Raw genomic sequence first — 20,461 nt, 5'->3', positions numbered from 1 at the left:
TTAGAATATGATGAATAACAAAACCAGCCAGGATCCTTGCCTGAATGTAATTACACTCTAATGGGGAATGTGGAACACAATCAAAAGCCACAAAAATATATGAGAACTTACAAAGAGATGTATTTAATGTTATGATGATGATTTGACCAAGTCAGAGAGAACACAGTAACTTCAGAGCATCACTAAAATTCAGACTTTAGAGACAATTCTGGGCTTAAATTATATTGCTTTCTTGTTAATCTTCTAGGTTCTGTTTTTTTTTTTTTTTCCTGTCAATCTTGGTACATACAGCATGCATGTACACTATGGGGATTTACTACCACCCAAATATTTAGTGAAGCTAGGGGGAAAAAAAATAAGCAATAATTGAAACTGAAAAGGTATGTGTGTGTGAAGGAAGGTGAACTGAGGAGAGAGGTGAAACCGATTTCATGCTTCTCATCTTGGGACCTTGAGTAGCCTGAAAGGCTAACTCCACTGGAGGCTAATGACACCTGATGTAAGGGGTGGCATTGCTGTGCATAATTAAGCCCATAATAGATAGTTAAGAGGCCTCTAGCTTATCTGAACTGCCAGAGAAATCACCAGGCAGCTATTTGAACCAAACCCTACATTTTTGTTTGAGTATCTACCCCACTAGTTTCACCTCATGAGTTGAACCTGGCTTTCTTGGCATAAATGCCACATGAAAACTTGGTTATTTAGCACCATTAGTTTTATTCCTTGATTTAACTTGACTTCCTTCAACAACCCATGATTTCTGACTTGTCTCTCCAAATTCAAATGCAATATCCTGATTTCTCTTGGTGGTTTCAAAATATCAGTTGCTACTTTTGGAGGATACCAATATTCAGAAGACCCAGATTTTAATTTTGGTTCTACAACTTATCAAATGGGCTTCCCTGATAGTTCAGTTGGTAAAGAATCTGCCTGCAATGCAGGAGACCCAGGTTCAATTCCTGGGTCAGGAAGATCTACTGGAGAAGGGATAGGCTACTCACTCCAGTATTCTTGGGCTTCCTTTATGGCTCAGCTGGTAAAGAATCTGCCTGCAATTAGGTAGACCTGGGTTCGATCCCTGGGTTGGGAAGATCCCCTGGAGAAGGGAAAGGCTACCCACTCCAGGATTCTAGCTTAGAGAATTCCATGGGCTGTATAGTTCATGGGGTCACAAAGAGTCAGACGTGACTGAGCAACTTTCACTTTCACTTATCAAACAGTGGAAAATAAAAATATTTATTTTTTTCTAAATTGTTCTTTTTTCTCATCTGCAAAATAGGACCAATAATGCTTACCTTATAGGATGGCTATGAAGATTAGTTGATCATACCTTTGAAAATGCCTAAATGTCAGTTTCCCACACTCTTAACACTAAAAGTTTCTGTATAACATTGAAATTTCTTAGATTAACTTCTGTCATAAATGTGTTGAGAGCAGCTAGTATTTTCCACATTCATAAACCATTCCTGCTCACACTGAAAAGACAGAAATAGTCATGAATTCAGAGCCAGATATATGTATTTAAGCTGAAACTTTAACATTGAAAGAGCCATTAAAAGATGTGTTGTACAAGGACCTATATGCCGTCTCAGTGTCATTTTCAGATTTTCAGATGTAGCTAAAACCCTTTAGATACTAATAGTGTTCTATTTGTCTATTTCTCTTTGGTTCCTAAATCAGTGCCTCAAGCATAAGAGATATTTAATAATCATTTGATGACAAAATTAATCTTTATTTCCATTAATAGCATATCAGAGTGTTTACCATCACCCGTGACTTTCTCTAAAGCTCTTTTTTTGAACTGTATCTGTAGTTCATACCATGACTTGGAGCTCCACAAGCCTGAAATCAATTTCTGGAAGTAATGTTCCTTTTCTTTGTAAATATAACTTGTATGATTCCAGAGCTGCTTATTTTCCCCTACCACCTTCCATATTTCCTATGCTACCACCCAAATATCAGTTAGTAAGCCTGTATTCATCTTATCCAGTTATATAACATGATATATTATTATCAGGTGTGTGTGTGTGTGTGTATAGTCACTCAGTCGTGTCTGACTCTTTGTGACTCCATGGACTATAGCAAGCCAGGATCCTATGTCCATGGAATTCTCCAGGCAAGAATACTGGAGGGGGTATCCATGCCCTTCTCCAAGGGATCTTCCCAACGCAGGGATCGAACCCAGGTCCCCTGCATTGCAGGAAGATTCTTTACCATCTGAGCCACCAAGGAAGCCCATATTATTATCATATTCTTTTGTAATTCTAGTCTGATAAAAGATCTATTACCATTTAAGAACACCTTTCCCATTCCTATTGAAAGTTGTTTTTTAATTTTTTTTTGCAAGTTATTTTAATAATTTAATTGTTGTTATCTGACACACTTATATATGGTTCCTATACTAGCAATGGAGTTTTCTTGTGACTATTTGCACCTGAAAGCTTCAGTTCAGTTCAGTTCAGTCGCTCAGTCATGTCCAACTCTTCGCGACCCCATGGACTACAACATACCAGGTCTCCCTGTCCATCACCAACTTCCGGAGTTTACTCAAACTCATGTCCATTGAGTCAGTGATGCCATCCAACCATCTCATCCTCTGTCATCCCCTTCTCCTCCTGCCTTCAATCTTTCCCAACAAATGCTTGCTTCTCTAGAAATAGCTATTGTTACTCCTGACCTGGAAAGGCAAATAAAAATTATAGTCCCAAAATTTGTACTGAGGCTGGATTTATATTTTAAATGAATGAGGTCAGGTTTAGTTGTTCCATTTATTTTTGCAACTTTGACAATCAGTGCTAATGGCTAAATGGCCAGTTTTGCTGTTGTGATGTTGCTCTGGGTTTTTCTGGCTATCCTAGATAAATACTGTTTAAGAGAGGTTATTATTGTAAAGTTTGTTAACATTTCATGTACCAGAAAGAGAAGTACCATAGCTATTAATATGCTTTCCATGTGCTGCTTCTGACACTGAAAATATGAAGAACTGTTCTAATTCAGAACTAGTTAATTGGTCAGGCTGTGTCAGTTATGAGTTGGCAGAAGTGAAGTGAAGTGAAATGAAAGTTTCTCAGTTGTGTCTGAACCCATGGACTATACAGTCCATGGAATTCTCCAGGCTAGCATGCTGGAGTGGGTAGCCTTTCCCTTCTCCAGGGGATCTTCCCAACCCAGGAATCGAACTGGAGTCTCCTGCATTGCAAGCTGCTGCTGCTGCTGCTGCTAAGTTGCTTCAGTCGTGTCCGACTCTGTGTGACCCCATAGATGGCAGCCCACCAGGCTCTGCCGTCCCTGGGAATCTCCAGGCAAGAACACTGGAATGGGTTGCCATTTCCTTCTCCAATGCATGAAAGTGAAAAGTGAAAGTGAAGTCGCTCAGTCGTGTCTGACTCTTAGAGACCCCATGGACTGCAGCCTACCAGGCTCCACAGACTCTTTACTAACTGAGCTCTGAGGGAAGCCCAGAATCTGCTGGCAAAGCAAATAGCCTTCAGTTCACAGATATATGAGATATTAACAAAAGACAAGAAAGAAGAAGGAGGGCAGTGGTCCTTGGTATGTGTCTTAGTCCATCTGAGCTGCTACAACAAAATACCACAGACGGGTAGCTTATAAACCAAAGAAATTTATCTCACAGTGCTGGAGGCTGAGAGTCCAAGATCAAGGTGCCAGCATGATTGGGTGAGGATACCCTTCTGGGTGTCAGACTTCTCATTGCATCTTCACATGGCAGAAACAGCTAGGAATATCTCTGAAGTCTCTTTTATGAAGTACTGATCTCAACCGTGAAGGTTTTACCTTCATCACTTTTAAGTTCCTCCCAAAGACCCACCTACTAATACCATTGTCTCTGAGACTTAGGATTTCAATATATGGATTTGGCGGTGGGGGTGATGCAGATCATAGTGATTTGGAACAAACCCCTAGAGGTAACAGAGGGTAGAGGACCTCAGAGCCCACAGTAGTAGAAGAATCTTATATCCACGGGGTCCAGTGAATAGTAAAAATGCAAAAAAAAAAAAAAAGTGACCAGACATTTCTAAGCAGGCACCACATGCTAAGGAATATCATATTTAATTCCTAACATAATAGAGTTTGTTTTTTTCTTTTTGAGTGGAGGGATTATAATAAAACATCTCTCATTCTATAAGCTAAGTACAAGAACCATTCTCTTAGAACTTGAAAGGGTTAAGTGTCTAGGAAAAGAGAATGAACTCCTGAAAAGGCAATATTCCAATTTTTTTGTTCTCCAGTTTCACTACAAGTTGTGTTGTGAACTATTTCTTGAGTTGCCACTTTCAGATTTCACATCACTGATGCAAATAAAGAAGTCTGGATTCAAACAAATCTAGAATAAATGTGAAAAATCCAGTGGATCCAGGATCATCCCGTGAATAGGCTCATGGCACACACTTGAAACCTACTAAGGATTTTCTTTAACACAGAACAGCAATTCAATTTGTCAAATGTATGTTTGATATAAAAAGAATGACTCTCTTTCTGGAAAATATAATTATATTTAAACATATTAGAAGAAGCCTGCTTCATTAAAAAACTCATCATAAAGATCTCTTTCCTTATTTATTTTCAGTGAAGCAGTGAAATTACATTAGGGTCACTCATGATGGGATTTCTAGGCATAGTTCATTTTTTTGGTATCTATTAATAATAAGTATTAATAATAATAACTAAGATGTATTCATATATATATATGAATATATATGATTCTTCTTGGAAAAGCTTCAGTAATAATGTGTTGTTCAGCTTAGCCCCTAATCACCCAGCATAGAACTCATTTCTATAGTAATTTTTAGAATTGATTTAAATAGCTGAGAAAACTTTCACTAACACTATCTCCAGATAACTGTAGGAAAATCATAGAAATATACCCTCCAGAGATATATCCCATCTCAGAAGTCACTCTCCTTCCAGGTCAGCTTTGGAAAGAGTTCCCCAGTCATCTACCAGGCAAAGGCAGGTTCTTCAATGATGCGTGAGCAGTCAGTACTTCTAAAACTCCCCAGGATAGAAGAAAGTAAGCTTTGGACTTTTCCAGTTATCTCAGAGATAGCTTTCTCTCAGGGAAGAAAATCCCCCCAGGGAAGATGCTTTTCTCTTTTATTGGCCATAATCACCTGCCAGGCTGATCAGAGCAGAAGGAGCTGCTACTGCTAAAATGCCACTAATGTGCCACTCTGGTAAGAATACACATAACACTGCTGGCTAGGGGCCAAAAATGGGCCTGCACATACAGAGTATGGATTCACTGCATGGTTTAGCAACATCTGCGGCTTTGCCTTCAGATACATTAAAGGGCAGAAAGTTGGAACCCAGCTCAGAAGAACAGCCATAAGGAACATAAGCAAACAGTGCCATGAAGTAACAGAGTATACTCCCTTGGGATTTTCTCTCCAGAGTCTAGCCAAATGAAGACTCTAACAAATATCTCCTCAATTCTTTGGTAGAAAAATGAGTCTTGGTTTTGGTAGATGGGACACAAAAGGGAGTTAGTAGTCTAAGGAGTTGCTGAGTCCTCTGGAAGATACAGCCTTAGCATTTTGTTATCGTTTAGTCTCTAAGTCATGTCTGACCCTTTTGTGATCCCAAGGACTATAGCCTTCCAGGCTCTTCTGTCCACGGGATTTCTCAGGCAAGAATACTGGAGTGGGTTGCCATTTCCTCCAGGGGATCTTCCTTGGTCCAGGGATCAAACCTGTATCTCCTGCATTGACAGGCAGATTCTTTATTGCTGAGCCACCAGGGAGACTATCAGACATGGGCTTACCTAATCCTGGGTGGTTCAGTTGTGAAAGAATCCACTTGCCAGTGCAGGAGATATGGGAAAGGTGGGTTCAGTCACGAAGATCCCCTCGAGGAGGAAATGGCAACCCACTCCAGTATTCTTGCCTGGTGAATCCTATAGACAGAGGAGCCTGGTAGGCTACAGTTCATAGGGTTGCAAATTGTTGAACATGACTGAGCATGCACACACAATTCGATTTAAGCCATCATGTTAAAGCTTGAAATCTGCTATAATGAAGGACAATGAAACTGGATTTTTATTCATATCATATACTATTGTTTAAAAGTAAATTTACTGATGTGATGCAGAAAAATATGTAAGAATCACTGTGGGATTTTAGCATAAATATTGATAGATTTGCAATATGATACTATATTGAGAAGTATCAGTCTCAGTAAAGTTGCTCAGTTGTGTCCAACTCTTTGTGACCCCATGTACTATACAAACCATGGAATTCTCCAGCCAGAATACTTGAGTGGGTAGCCTTTCCCCTCTCCAGGGGATCTTCCCAACCCAGGGATTGAACCCAAGTCTCCCACATTGCAGGCAGATTCTTTACCAGCTGAGCCACCAGGGAAGCCCAAGAATACTGGAGTGGGTAGCCTATCCCTTCTCCAGCAGATCTTCGCAACCCAGAAATCGAACTGGGGTCACCTGCATTGCAGGTGGATTCTTTACCAACTGAGCTACTAGGGAAGCCCCATGATACAGATGTTTAAAATTTCCATGTCCTAGATATTTTATGCCATATTTTCTTGTGTCAGAATTGGAGGTCATTAGGTTTATAGGTCAAGTGAAATTTTTTCAATACTTATTAAACTAAAAATTTTATTTATCTGATTAAAATTTGAGTTTTGGATAAGCCAAATTTAGCTATGACATGAAATATAAGTAATTCCCAGAGTAATCAAGCATGGTTGCTTATTTTAATCTGCATTTAACTCCAGTATATTTTATCTAAATTCAGATGCAAGTCACATAACATAATGCAAAGGAGTTCAACCTAAACTCTCAGGGGAATGTCAATTATTAGCATCTTTGTGATTAAAGAAATGCTTAATACTAAGACTTGAACACATTAAAGAAGAAAAATTAACAAGCCGTTTGAGCTAAGAGCTTCTGTAGCCCATATTATGATTAGCACATTCTTTCACAATAAATTTTGGGGTTTGTTAGGGAGAAGTTATTATTTGGTTGGCTTCTCATTATAGCAGATTTCATATTTAGAAAGAAGCATTCTTAAAGGGGCCACTGAAGGGGACTTAGTGATCCCTGTGTTATGGGGATGTCATTCAAACTTCATTGACGTACATGAGAGTGTTAGTCACTCAGTCATGTCCAACTCTTTGCAACCTCATGGTCTAATAGAGCCCACCAGGCTCCTCTGTCCGTGGAGTTCTCCTGGCGAGAAGACTGGAGTGGTTTGCCATTCCCTTCTTCAGGGTATCTTACCAACCCAGGGATCAAACCCAGGTCTCCTGCATTGCAGGCAGATGCTTTACCATCTTAACCACCAGGGAAGCCCTATTGACTTATGAAATATGTATTATTCACCTAAGATACAACTATTACATGCTATGTAGAATTCAAATATAAAGTATGTCCATATGGCCTTGCCTTTTGAGAAATTTAAAGCAATTCAGTTTATTTGGGTAGACTTGTATGTATAGAAACTGCTAGAGAGAACAATGCAATATTGTGGTTTTGATATTATAAATTCTACAACAATTTGGAGAGTGATATGCAGAGTAAGAGAAAGAGACACAGAGAGAGGAAAGTCATTTAGGGAGCAGCAGAGTAGGAGAGATCAGAGAAGGCAATGGCAACCCACTCCAGTACTCTTGCCTGGAAAATCCCATGGGTGGAGGAGTGTGGTAGGCTGCAGTCCATGGGATCACTAAGAGTTGGACACGACTGAGCAACTTCACTTTCACTTTTCACTTTCATGCACTGGAGAAGGAAATGGCAACCCACTCCAGTGTTCTTTTTTTTTTTTTTTTTAAGTTTAAAATATTGTATTGGTTTTGCCATATATCAAAATGAATCCACCACAGGTATACATGTGTTCCCCATCCTGAACCATCCTCCCTCCTACTTCCCCATACCATCCCTCTGGGTCATCCCAGTGCACCAGCCCCAAGCATCCAGTAGCGTGCATCGAACCTGGACTGGCGACTTGTTTCATATATGATATTGTACATATTTCAATGCCATTCTCCCAAATCATCCCACCCTCTCCCTCTCCCACAGAGTCCAAAAGACTGTTCTATACATCAGTGTCTCTTTTGCTGTCTCATATACAGGGTTATTGTTACCATCTTTCTAAATTCCATATATATGCATTAGTATACTGTATTGGTGTTTTTCTTTCTGGCTTACTTCACTCTGTATAATAGGCTCCAGTTTCATCCACCTCATTAGAACTTATTTAAATGTATTCTTTTTAATGGCTGAGTAATACTCCATTGTGTATATGTACCACAGCTTTCTTATCCATTCATCTGCTGATGGACATCTAGGTTGCTTCCATGTCCTCGCCTGGAGAATCCCAGGGATGGGGGAGCCTGGTGGGCTGCCGTCTATGGGGTCACACAGAGTTGGACACAACTGAAGCGACTTAGCAGCAGCAGTAGCAGCAGCAGAGTAGGAGACATAGGACATAGATCAGACTTACATGAGGATGAAAAGGTCTGGCTGTCAGAGATAAAAAGAGATGTTGACCATTGGGGTAAGATTCAGGAAAAGAGTGAAGCAGAAGCAGTCATGTGAAGCATTGAAAATGGGAGAACTATGTCAGCCTATCTGAGAGTAAGGGCCTCTACTGGTAAGTGTGGAGAAGGAAAGTTGAGTATTCAGGATGGAATCAGGTAAAATTGAATCCTATATTGAGTCTAGAAAGGTTAAAGGACTTTATTAGGCACATTACTAAAATGTGGCACAGATAGGCTGCTGCTGCTGCTGCCTAGTCACAAAGTCATGTCTGACTCTATGCAACCCCCCACAGGATTGTCTAGGCAAGAATACTGGAGTGGGTTGTTTTTTCCTTCTCCAGGGGATCTTCCTGACCCGGGGTTTGAACCAGCCTCTTCTGCTTGGAAAGCAGATTGTTTACCACTGAGCCTCCTGGGAAACCAACCGAAGATAGGACTCAACTTAGATACTACCCTCAATATTATATTTAACTTTTTTTTTTCTTTTTGTAGATTTAACAAGTCATCTATTTGGGTTGTACCTACAGTAAAGTAGCAGTAAAGTGTTGAGTCTGGACTCAGAACCATCCTACCACAGCTATAGGATTAACTTTCATGATGAAAGTTATCTAAAACTATCATTTGAAATAGCCTAGGCCTCACCAGGTGGCACTAGTGTTAAAGAACCCGCCCCTGCCGATGCAGGAAACATGAGAGACTTGGGTTCGATTCCTCAGTCAGGAAGATTCCCTGGCGGAGGGCATGGCAGTCCACTCCAGTATTCTTGTCTGGAGAATCCTATGGACAGAGGAGCTTGGTGGGCTACAGTCCATAGGATGGCAAAGAGTCAGACACAACTAAAGCAACTTAGTACACAGACATATTCTGGTCAACTTTTTAGAAATCAGGAGTTTGTGTTTTTAATGGAATCATTATATTTAATCCCTTTTACTTTTCCTTGGCTTTAACAGTTGAGATGCCATTGCTGTAATGTGTTTAATTTTCTAAAATACAAATCAATGTATGGACAGGACATGTGGTTATCTAAGTCTGGTTTGTTATATAGCACAGATAATCCCATAGGAACAGTCTGCCACTGTCATACAGTTTCCCTTCCCTGGTATCTACTACTGTAAGGAAAATATAATTACATTGTTATCATGTTATATGCTAACAGCAGCATGGTCAAAACTGTCTATGGGTTACCATGACAACCCCATCTAGATAAAAATGAAAATGGTATTCACAATACATATTTACCTAGAGTTTATTTTGTCTTTTAGGCTCTTCAATGGCCAACAAGGAATTATCATTCAAAATTTTAGCACAAGATCTATTCTCACTGTTACCAATGTGACACAGGAGCACTTCGGCAACTATACTTGTGTGGCTGTCAACAAGCTAGGCACAACCAACGCGAGCCTGCCTCTCAGCCGTAAGTAACACAGAATTACCAAAATGCTCCCAGGGCCTTTTGGTTCCTGTCTATGAGCTCAGCCTGATGTGTCATGTTCCTTACACAGAGGAAATTTGGCCCCCAAATAATCTGGATGTTGGAGAATTTGATAATCCCTATAGAATTACATATGTGCTTAGAAAAATATTTTAGATCTGAGAAAAGGATGTTACATAAATAATAGGATCCACTAAAGATGTCTTCTGACTGATGATGGTTGGTTGGTAGAATTTAGTTTTGTTTTGTTTTCAAAAATTCATTATATTTAAGCATAAATTAATCTGGATTGAATTTACTCTTGGTTGACTTTCTCTAGATATTTTGAAATAGTGAGAATTTCACCATGACCAAGGTATAATAGTGAGTAAATGATATAATAGTGAGTAAATGATGATGGACAAAATATTTTATCCATATAGGTAATGTTTTTACTCAAAACTGTATTTTGAAAAAGAACATAAGGTTTTACTTAAATAGGTACTTTAGTTCTAATGTATCTTAGTTCCTAAGGACAAGAAATGAAAAAAAAGAAGACCAAACACAAGGATTAGGGGAAAGTAGAGAATTATATTTTAACTTTTTCAATTAGTTTTAGTACTTTTTAGAAGCTGTTGTTCAAGAGTTGTTATAACCATAAAATATTCCTGATTTTGAAGTGGAATGTTACTCAAAATGTTCAAAGAAGACTCCAGAGAATATGCTGTCTTTTTAGTTGTACAGTTATCTAAACCATTCTTATCTTTGATAGTTTATGTTTTTATGGTAACCTGACATATGTATATTTATGCTGTCATCCTTTGATAGTAAGCGCTCTCTGAAAAAGGCAAATATTATGAGTTCATCACAGACATGATTGTTTCTATTTTGCAGAAATGAGGAACGGGATATATAATACTCCTACTACTTAAAAATATTAAATAAGTTTCATGATTTATGAACTCTGAATTACCAAGATTTAAGAATCTCTATTGTTAAATAAAATATATCAGTTGGTAGTTAATAGAAAATAATAATTTAAGATGATTTGTCCTATATACACTTTTAAAAAATCACATCATGTATTATTTCAGTTCAATATTATAAAGTATTTCTTAGTACCCCCTACTCTGAAAGAAATGCATTGCTTGCCACAAAATAGTCAAAGTATAATATACTTGCTTAAGTTTCTTCCATGAAGATTATTTACTTAGTGTAATTATGAATAATAACATTGCAAATATTATACAGCAGTGTGAATTCCAAGTTAATGTAAATATTGATACTTCTTTTGTAATGTTATTAATATTTTAAATTGTTTAAATATTCAAGAACCTGAAAAGGTAAATGAATTAAACCAAGTAAAGAAAAATTTAAGGCTTAATAACACATTAATTTTTGCTACTTAAATTTCTAAATCACACTCTGATTTTCAAAACTGAAGCATTAATGAGTGTAACAAATTAGAAACAAATGTCATTTATTTGTTTGTTTTACTCTGGCAACCTTAGCACAGTCATCTGGATATAATGCACTGCTGAAAAGGCTTCTAAACATGGTATCTTCAGAATGGACTCTGATGATCTTCCTTTGTTGCTGACTTTCTGTGTATAGAAGTGCTAAGGATAACTAGAACAATTTGATTGAAATTCATTAAGAAAGACATAATATGCAAATTTTGTCTATAGTTTTGAACTTAACCCTGGAAGTTTGAAGAAATGTCTGTATATTCAAAACTCTTGTGTGACCTCACCTGAAACTCTTATTGCACTAAGAGTTTCTATTTTTTACAATAATTATTTTTGCATAGTTTGTATCTCTCTACCAAATTGTGTTTGTTGAGAAGACAGAATCAATGTCTGATTAATTCTCCCATATCACTAAGCACGGTGTCTAATATTTCATAGACAATATTAAACTATGTCTGATATTCACATAGACAACTTATTTAGTGAATAAGTGAATTAAACAGTGTTTGAATAGACAATTAATTAATGAATGAATAGACTGAGATTTAGCTGTGCAAAGTATATTTTAATCTCCAGTTATATAAAGGAATATTACAGTGATGGTAATACTTATTTGTGAACTTACTGTAAACCAGATATCTTTAAATGAATCTGTTCCAATATCTTTATATGAATTTGTTCTTTTAATTCTCACACTACCATAAAAGGTAAATTCTAAAATTCTCTTCTTACAGATGAGGAAACTAAAATGAAGGGAAATTAAAAGCTTGGTCAAAGTCAAATGGCTAATAAGTGACAAAGCACAAACCTGATCAACAGTCTAATTTCAGAGTCCCAGGTTTTAACTTCTATGTTTCACTGTTTCTCACTGTGCTAAACATAAAACCAGTATCATTTGCAACATATTATTGAAAGATAAACCTCTACATGTAACATGTTTGCCTTTCTTAGCTTTTTTTTTAATATAAATTTTAGTAATTTAAGGTGCTATTGCTGAATGTATAAAAACTGTTTTTAATAAATGGTTAGAAATGGGCAACATACACCAGATATAAAATTTTAAGTTTATGAAAGATGAATGAGGTTAATGTTTGGCTGAAATATTTTTAAAAGTGAGACTCAGAGACATTCGAACATACATTTTTACGGGATTTTAAAACTCTTTGGAATGGTACCATTCTCCAATACAGGCACTATGAATCTTCAAACTATGTAGAGAAAGACAGCTTTTTTAAAAGTTCATGTGAAGCTGGTTTCCCCTCGATAAGAATTCCTTTCATATCTTCACAAGGTCTGTAGATGGGAGAGCCTTCAACCTCTAAACTGATCCAAAAGAAGTGGTCGGTCCTAAGCTGATCTAATGTTGGCCCATGACCTGCTAATTTTTTTTAACCTGTTATTGAATATCAGCCCTTCTTATAGTCAGGGGAGTGTAAAACCAAAGTGCTCATCTTCCAATCCAGAAGAAAGGAATTAGACTCCAAAGAGTCTGCCATTTGTGTAAATAATGATATATGAAACAAGCCATGAATAGAGAAATTCATATTATTATGATTTGTATCCATGCATATTAATATGCTCAGAGAGTTAATCAAAAATGTGAGTTTCCCTTCATAGTGCTCATGCATAGCAAACACTACATTGAGTTTCAGTCACTGAGAATCAGGTCCCTATCCAAAACTATTTAGAATAAATCCCGATTCTATTGAACTCTACTTCTTATGTGTAATAACCTACATTTTCCAGATCATCAAGAAGGAAAAAGTCAAGAAGTTGTAGTTTAGAGTCTTGCCATAACTAAGACCACAAAAAAGGAATGTAGCACTTTTTTATGTATAAATGTTTGTGTGTCTATGTTTCACACATAATGGAAGTCAAGCAGGTCATAATTTGAACCACAGTTTCATCACATATAGTTATATGATCTTGAGTAAATGCCAAAGCTTCAGTTAATTCATTTGTAAAGTAAGGGCAATAATAGCTCCCACTCCATGGTTGTTCAGTCACCATCATGTCCACTCTTTATGACTCCATGGACTGCAGCATGCCAGGCCCCTCTGTTCCTCACCATCTCCCAGAGTTGGCCCAAGTTCATGTCCATTGAATCAGTGATGCCATCCAATCATCTCATCCTCTGTTGCCCTCTTCTCCTTCTGCCTTCAGTCTTTCCCAGCATCAGGGTCTTTTCCAATGAGTCAGCCCTTTGCATCAGGTGGCCAAAGTACTGGAACTTCAGCTTCAGCATCAGTCCTTCCAATGAGTATTCAGGGTTGATTTCCTTTAGGATTGAATGGTTTGATTTCCTTGTTCTCCAAGGAATCTCAAGAATCTTCTCCAGCACCACAGTTCAAAAGCATCAATTCTTTGGCACTCAGCCTTCTTTATGGTCCACCTCTCACATCCGTACATGACTCCTGGATAACTCCCACTTTAGGATAAAAATTAAGTGGGATGATGTATGTAATATATGTTACCCATTGTTATTATATCACACCTCCCAAGAATACTCAGTTCAGTTGCTTTCAAAAACTATATATACAGATGGCTGAGCTTATTTGATGACTGATTGACCAGTACTTTACTGAGGGTTTAGGTAGTAAGTTGTCATTGGTAATCAAGGGAGAAGGCACGTAAATTTGATATAATGTCTCAACTCTGGCTATAACTTAGCTTCATCCCTTGCTCTGTATGTGAACCATACTTTGTAGGACTAATTCCAGATTAAATATGATGTTTGCAGCATAGAAGTTCAGACATCTAGATTTAAAGCATAAAGACAGAAGTAAAGCAATTGTTCTATTATGAGGCTCCAACATTTTATCAGTAGCAATAGTTATCCATCAAATATATAGACTGCCCACAATATATGAAGCACTGTGCTAGATGTTGGAGAGAAAATTATTCATAGAATGGGAACTTCATTCTCAAAGAGTCCTCAGATGAATAAGAAGAGGAGTACAGAAGCAGATAACTCTAGTGCAGTATAGTCAACAGTAGAGTACAAGGGCAGAGAAGAGGCTCTTAATCTATTTTGAGGACCATGAAAGGACTGTCATCTAGAGTAGGTAATATCGCTGTATGAATTATAACTAAGTTACAACTTCAAAATATTATTTTATTCACTGTTGTCATATTTTCAAAGGCAGAACTTTGTAGAGTTCATTCAACAATAATCATGAGCACAATGTACAGTGTCACAAATGAAAGAATGAGACACTCAGTCTTAATGATTCAGGGCAATTTATAGAGAAAACCCTTGAGACAAGGATGTGATTGGGTTGAGCCTGGGTGTGGGAATGGGAGGGAGAAAAATACTCCTGTATGGAACAGCTCATGTAAAGGCATAGCAGAATGAAACAATCTGATACATTTGAAGACCTAGTAGTAGTTTAATATGGTTAGAGAAAAAGGAAGAAGAGAGTGTTGAGAGATGAGGCTGGACAAGGTGGTAGACTTAGGACAGAAAGGGCCTGAAGGTGAGTTTGGACTTTATCCTTCTAGTTTTGGAGAGGCATTGAATCCTTGTAATAAAGGATGGATATAAACAGATTTAATTTCTGAAATACTTTCCTAGGCAATGTGGAGGGCTACACCCAAGTATTAGACTTACAAGAAGATAATTGCACAAAAAGAATTATAGGGATGACAGAGATAATTAGGACAGAGGAGCTAATGACCAAATCTGAAGGCAATAGGAATGGAATTGTGAAAATCTAGATAACTACTTCAGTTTACTTTGGATATCATTAACCAGGCTAGAATGTAAGAAGAGGATTAACCCCTTTTTTACTGGGGGAGAAGGTGAATATTGAAAGAGAGAAATGTGTTTAATTTTAGACATAGTCAGTTGGAGGCAATGTCCAGTGGGTAGCTGTACTTAAGTCCAGAATGGAGATATGATTTGGAAGTACCAGCATGGATGTGGTAGTTTCCAGTATGAGAGTAAATAAAATTTCACATAAAGGCCATGTAGAGTGAAAAGATGAGCAAAAACATGTGCAATAAACTACTCTTTCTATAGGCTAGGATCTGAAAGGAAGAACACAGATTTTCAGATATTCTCTGCCTAGTGTAGCTGATGATCCCTCTGCCTTGATGCCTCAGCAGCTGGCCTGTTGTGAGCTTCTTTTCTGATCAGTAGGCCCAGTAGTCCGCTGTATATCAACAACTTCCTGACCCACAAAGATGCAGCACCCCAGTCTTTGGTGAATGATACTCAACAGGCTTCTTGCTTTTTTTCAAGCTTCCCTCATTCTAGTTTCTTGGCCTCTTTTCTCACATCTTTCTTTGGTCCCCAAGAAGCAATAAACAGCTTTGATTTAATATGAAGTCAATTTAAATCCTTTAGCTTACCATGGCCCATAGGCTCTAGACTGTAATTGTAAGAGGAGCTGTAATTTTAAGCTGAGATTTCAGTAATTTCATCAATAGAATTACTTCAGGTAGAGAGTAAATACTTCCTCAAGTAAGAGGAAAGTAAAATTTACAGTGAAAAAACTATGGGAGAGCTAGTATACAATGAATCCCTCATTCTCTAGATTACCTGTCCAGATATTTCTGAAATGTGTCTGCATTCTAAAAAGTCTTCGTGAGAGAGAGGTAGAGAAAGAGACAGAAAGAGTGTGAGAGCAAAAAAGAATATTCTGCAGATCACTGTAGATCAGCCTCCGGGAACAGTGCTTTAACAAACTTAATGATGGATGACAGCATGTCAACTATTCATAGCAAAATTCCTTATTAAGTAAAAACTTGGGGATTCAGAATTATGGGGAGTTTATTATTATTTTTAAGTGTGTGTGTGTGTGTGTGTGTGTGTGTGTGTGTTTTGCTCCCTGAACGTGAGCAACTAAAGGAGATGATTCCTCTAGGTCTGCTCCTTAAAGAATATGAACAAGATGGTCCCATCCTGCCATCTATAGGTCTAATTTATCAAATGTACATCATCATTGGATTAGTAATCTCATAACCAATAAAAGTCATTTTCATAAGTAGAACACGTATATACTTTGTTTCCTGCTTTGATTATAGGACATGTATTAAAAGACTCACAATCTAATGGGAGATAAGGAAAGATAGTTAAGAAGGAAGAAATCTATATAAACAATGTACTTAACATTTACATCAGTTGAAGTCACTCAGTCGTGTCTGACTCTTTGCAACCCATGAACCACAGCACGCCAGGCCTCTCTATCCATCACCAACTCCCGGAGTCCACGCAAACCCATGTCCATTGAGTCAGTGATGCCATCCAACCATCTCATCCTCTGTCATCCCCTTCTCCTCCTGCCCTCAATCTTTCCCAGCATCAGGGTCTTTTCAAATGAGTCAGCTCTTTGCATCAGGTGGCCAAAGTATTGGAGTTTCAGCTTTAGCATCAGTCCTTCCAGTGAATATTCAGGATTGATTTCCTTTAGGATGGACTGGTTGGATCTCCTTGCAGTCCAAGGGACTCTCAAGATTTTTCTCCAACACCACAGTTCAAAAGCATCAATTCTTTGGTGCTCAGCTTTCTTTATAGTCCAACATTTACATAGCTTTGGTTTAAAAGTCTTCACATGAGACCTAATATGTGAAAATGTTTGGAACAACTCAAGCTTTACTATTAACAAAATCTTCTCTTACAGTCTCAGATAACAATACATTTTGTTACAACATATAATTGCCAAGTCACTTTTTACTATGTTTCTTAAAGTGTGGTGTCAAATATTTTGCTAGAATATAGGCCCTAATGATGCTGTAGGGACCTCTCTCCTTCCTTTCTTGTATGTGTGTGCTGGGGGGCGGGGCACAGGTGCACACATATACATGTACATTCATTTATTCAGCTAACAAAGTTATTGCTTCTGAAATATTACACATCAGATATTCAAAGGACTCACCAAAACTGTCTTTCCCTCCCTTAGCAACACTGTGGAGACAATAACAAAGTCCAATTTTAAATGCTTTTATAATCAAGTGCTATTTAACTTTCTGAAAAATCTCTCATTTTAGAGACTATTTCTTCCAAGTCTATTTAATTTGATGATACCTCCTCTTTGAAATTATAAAAAAAGAAAAGTCAGTAACTGTTATCCAAAGGGAAAATGGGAGAGACTTTTGGAGAAAGTAAGAATGTGTGTACATAAAAGTTTTTCCCTGTTTAGATCTGACTGATGCAGGCAAACTTTATTTTTTGACTGATTTGTTGAATATGGAACCAGCTGTGCCCTTGTAAGTAATATGTAAGCTCTCTGCTTGCTTCAAATGTCCCCACATGCCACTAAGCAACTGTATGAGCTGTTACTTTTGCCTGTTATAATGAACCTTGGTTCCATGTGAAAGGTAAAACCACAAATCTGAATGATTCATATTTTATATTGAAATTGATCTCCCCTCCTGCAACTTAAAAGAGATAGGGTTTTCATTTTGGTTGAAAGAAGCAGTAATAAATTTAGACTTGGTGGTTATTAAAGATAGCATGCTATGTGAGTCAACTTGCTTTATCCTCACAGCTTTATGATGTTAATGGAAACCCTTTCCTGGATGCTCTAGTAATAAGTATTTGACAAAAATTAGGCTTGAGGATATAGGTAGATTTTGATATAGCTAAATTGGCCTATTAGATGACACTCAACCAAAGTGAAATATACATGCACAGTCATAATCATCATACAAGTAATGGATATATACAAATCCAACAAAACAGAGTATGAGTGAAGCCAGAGGAATTTATGCTCCCTGACCTTGTACGCTCAGTTGTGTCTGACTCTTTGCGACCCCATGGACTACAGCACGCCAAGCTTCCCTGTCCATCACCAATTCCCAGAGCTTACTCAAACGTATGTCCATCGAGTTGGTGATGCCATTCAACCGTCTCATCCTCTGTTATCCCCTTCTCCTCCCACCTTCAATCTTTCCCAGCATTACGGTCTTTTCAAATGAGTCAGTTCTTTGCATCAGGTGGCCAAAGTATTGGAGTTTCACCTTTAGCATCAGTCCTTCCAAAATATATTCCTTTAGGATTGACATATTGGATCTCCTTGCAGTCCAAGGGACTCTCAAGATTTTTCTCCAACACCACAGTTCAAAAGCATCAGTCTTCAGCACTCAGCGTTCTTTATAGTCCAACTCTCACATCCATACACGACTACTGGAAAAACCACAGCTTTGACTAGATGGACCTTTGTTGGCAAAGTAATATCTCTGCTTTTTAATATGCTGTCTAGGTTGGTCATAGCTTTTTCCAAGGAGCAAGCATCTTTAAATTTCATGGCTGCAGTCACCATCTGTAGTGATTTTGGAGCCCCCAAAAATAAAGTCTGACACTGTTTCCACTGTTTCCCCATCTCTTTGCCATGAAGTGATGGGACCGGATGCCATGATCTTTATATTCTGAATGTTGAGTTTTAAGCCAACTTTTTCACTCTCCTCTTTCACTTTCATCAAGAGGCTCTTTAGTTCCTCTTCACTTTCTGCCATAAGGGTGGTGTCATCTGCATATCTGAGGTTATTGATATTTCTCCCAGCAGTCTTGATTCCAGCTTGTACTTCATCCAGCCTGGCATTTCACATGATGTACCCTGCATATAAGTTAAATAAGCAGCATGACAATATACAGCCTTGATGTACAACTTTCCCAATTTGGAACCAGTCTGTTGTTCCATGTCCAGTTCTAACTCTTGCTTCTTGACCTGCATACAGATTTCTCAGGAGTCAGGTCAGGTGGTCTGGTTATTCCCAACTCTTTCAGAATTTTCTAGTTTGTTGTGATCCATACAGTCAAAGGCTTTGGCATAGTCAATAAAGCAGACATAGATGTTTTTCTGGAACTCTTTTTCTTATTTGATGATCCAACAGACTGGCAATTTGATGTCTGGTTCCTCTGCCTTTTCTAAAACCAGCTTGAACATCTGGAAGTTCCCAGTTCACTTAGTGCTGAAGCCTGGTTGGAGAATTTTGAGCAGTACTTTGCTAACATGTGAGATGAGGGTGATTATGTTGTAGTTTGAGCATTATTTGGCATTGCTTTTCTTTGGGATTAGAATGAAAACTAACCTTTTCCAGTTTTGTGGCCACTGATGAATTTTCCAAATTTGCTGGCATATTGAATTCACCACTTTCACAGTATCATCTTTTAGGATTTGAAATAGCTCAACTGGAATTCCATCACCTCCACTAGCTTTGTTCATAGTGATGCTTCATAAGGCCCACTTGACTTCACATTCTAGGATGTCTGGCTCTAGGTGAGTGATCACACCATCGTGATTTTCTGGGTCGTGAAGATCTTTTTGCATAGTTCTTCTGTGTATCCTTGCCACCTCTTCTTAATGTCTTCTGCTTCTGTTAGGTCCATACCATTTCTGTTTTTTATTGTGCCTATCTTTGAATGATATGTACCCTTGGTATCTCTCATTTTCTTGAAGAGATCTCTAGCCTTTCCCATTCTATTGTGTTCCTCTTATTTCTTTGCACTGATTACTGAGGAAGGCTTTCTTAACTTATACCTGTATCCTGTGTGTATTCTCAAGAAGCTTACACACAAAATGGACACCATACTTGAACGATGATATCCAACACTGTGAAGGCTTATAGGCCATTTGATTCTGTACAGAACATCCACAAAACCGTTGATCCACAGTAAAATTTCCTTGACATTTGGCCCTGTTCAAAATATCCTTGAGCATATTTGAGAATGCCAAATGATTTTGAAGAGGACTAAATATCAAAGACCTTTGGGCATGCATCAATGTATTATGGACAGTTTGGACAAAGCCAAATGTATATTAACTAGCTGAAGTAGAACAACCATTGAAAGCTGTGGCGATCCAGTTTATCAAATTGCTTGTGCTGTGCTGTGCTTAGTCACTCGGTCATGTCTAACTCTTTATGACCCCATAGACTGTAGCCTGCCAGGCTCCTCTGTCCATGGGGATTCTCCAGGTAAGAATATTGGAGTGGGCTGCCATGCCTTCCTCCAGGGGATCTTCGCTACCCAAGGATCGAACCCTGCTGGGGTCCAGCCCCGGTTGGATCCAGGGATTCCCTTGGGAGGACGGCGTTGGCGAAAAGGATAACACAACAGAGAAATCAG

General features: G+C 38.2%; 1 protein-coding gene across 8 annotated transcripts in view; it reads left to right on the top strand.

Annotated features, from left to right (window-relative positions):
* NEGR1 (neuronal growth regulator 1) overlaps positions 1-20,461 on the top strand; it is a 1,037,762-nt gene that overhangs the window by 802,929 nt on the left and 214,372 nt on the right. For 6 of the 8 annotated variants that reach the window (XM_086390573.1, XM_086390567.1, XM_086390577.1 and 3 more), the window contains one exon: positions 9,774-9,925. In XM_086390573.1, coding sequence (XP_086246699.1) covers positions 9,774-9,925 — 152 coding nt within the window. Of the gene's footprint in view, positions 1-9,773; positions 9,926-11,433; positions 12,042-12,125; positions 12,311-20,461 lie in introns of those variants that run through there. The other 2 variants (XM_086390572.1, XM_086390570.1) reach the window with 2 other exon arrangements.

Source organism: Bos grunniens, chromosome 3 (genome assembly GCF_055505025.1).
Source record: "Bos grunniens cultivar Pamir isolate PY7600 chromosome 3, Bosgru_T2T1.0, whole genome shotgun sequence".
Lineage (NCBI taxonomy): Eukaryota > Metazoa > Chordata > Mammalia > Artiodactyla > Bovidae > Bos > Bos grunniens.
The sequence above is the reverse complement of the archived record's forward strand: the minus strand, read 5'-3'. Positions and strand labels throughout refer to the sequence as shown.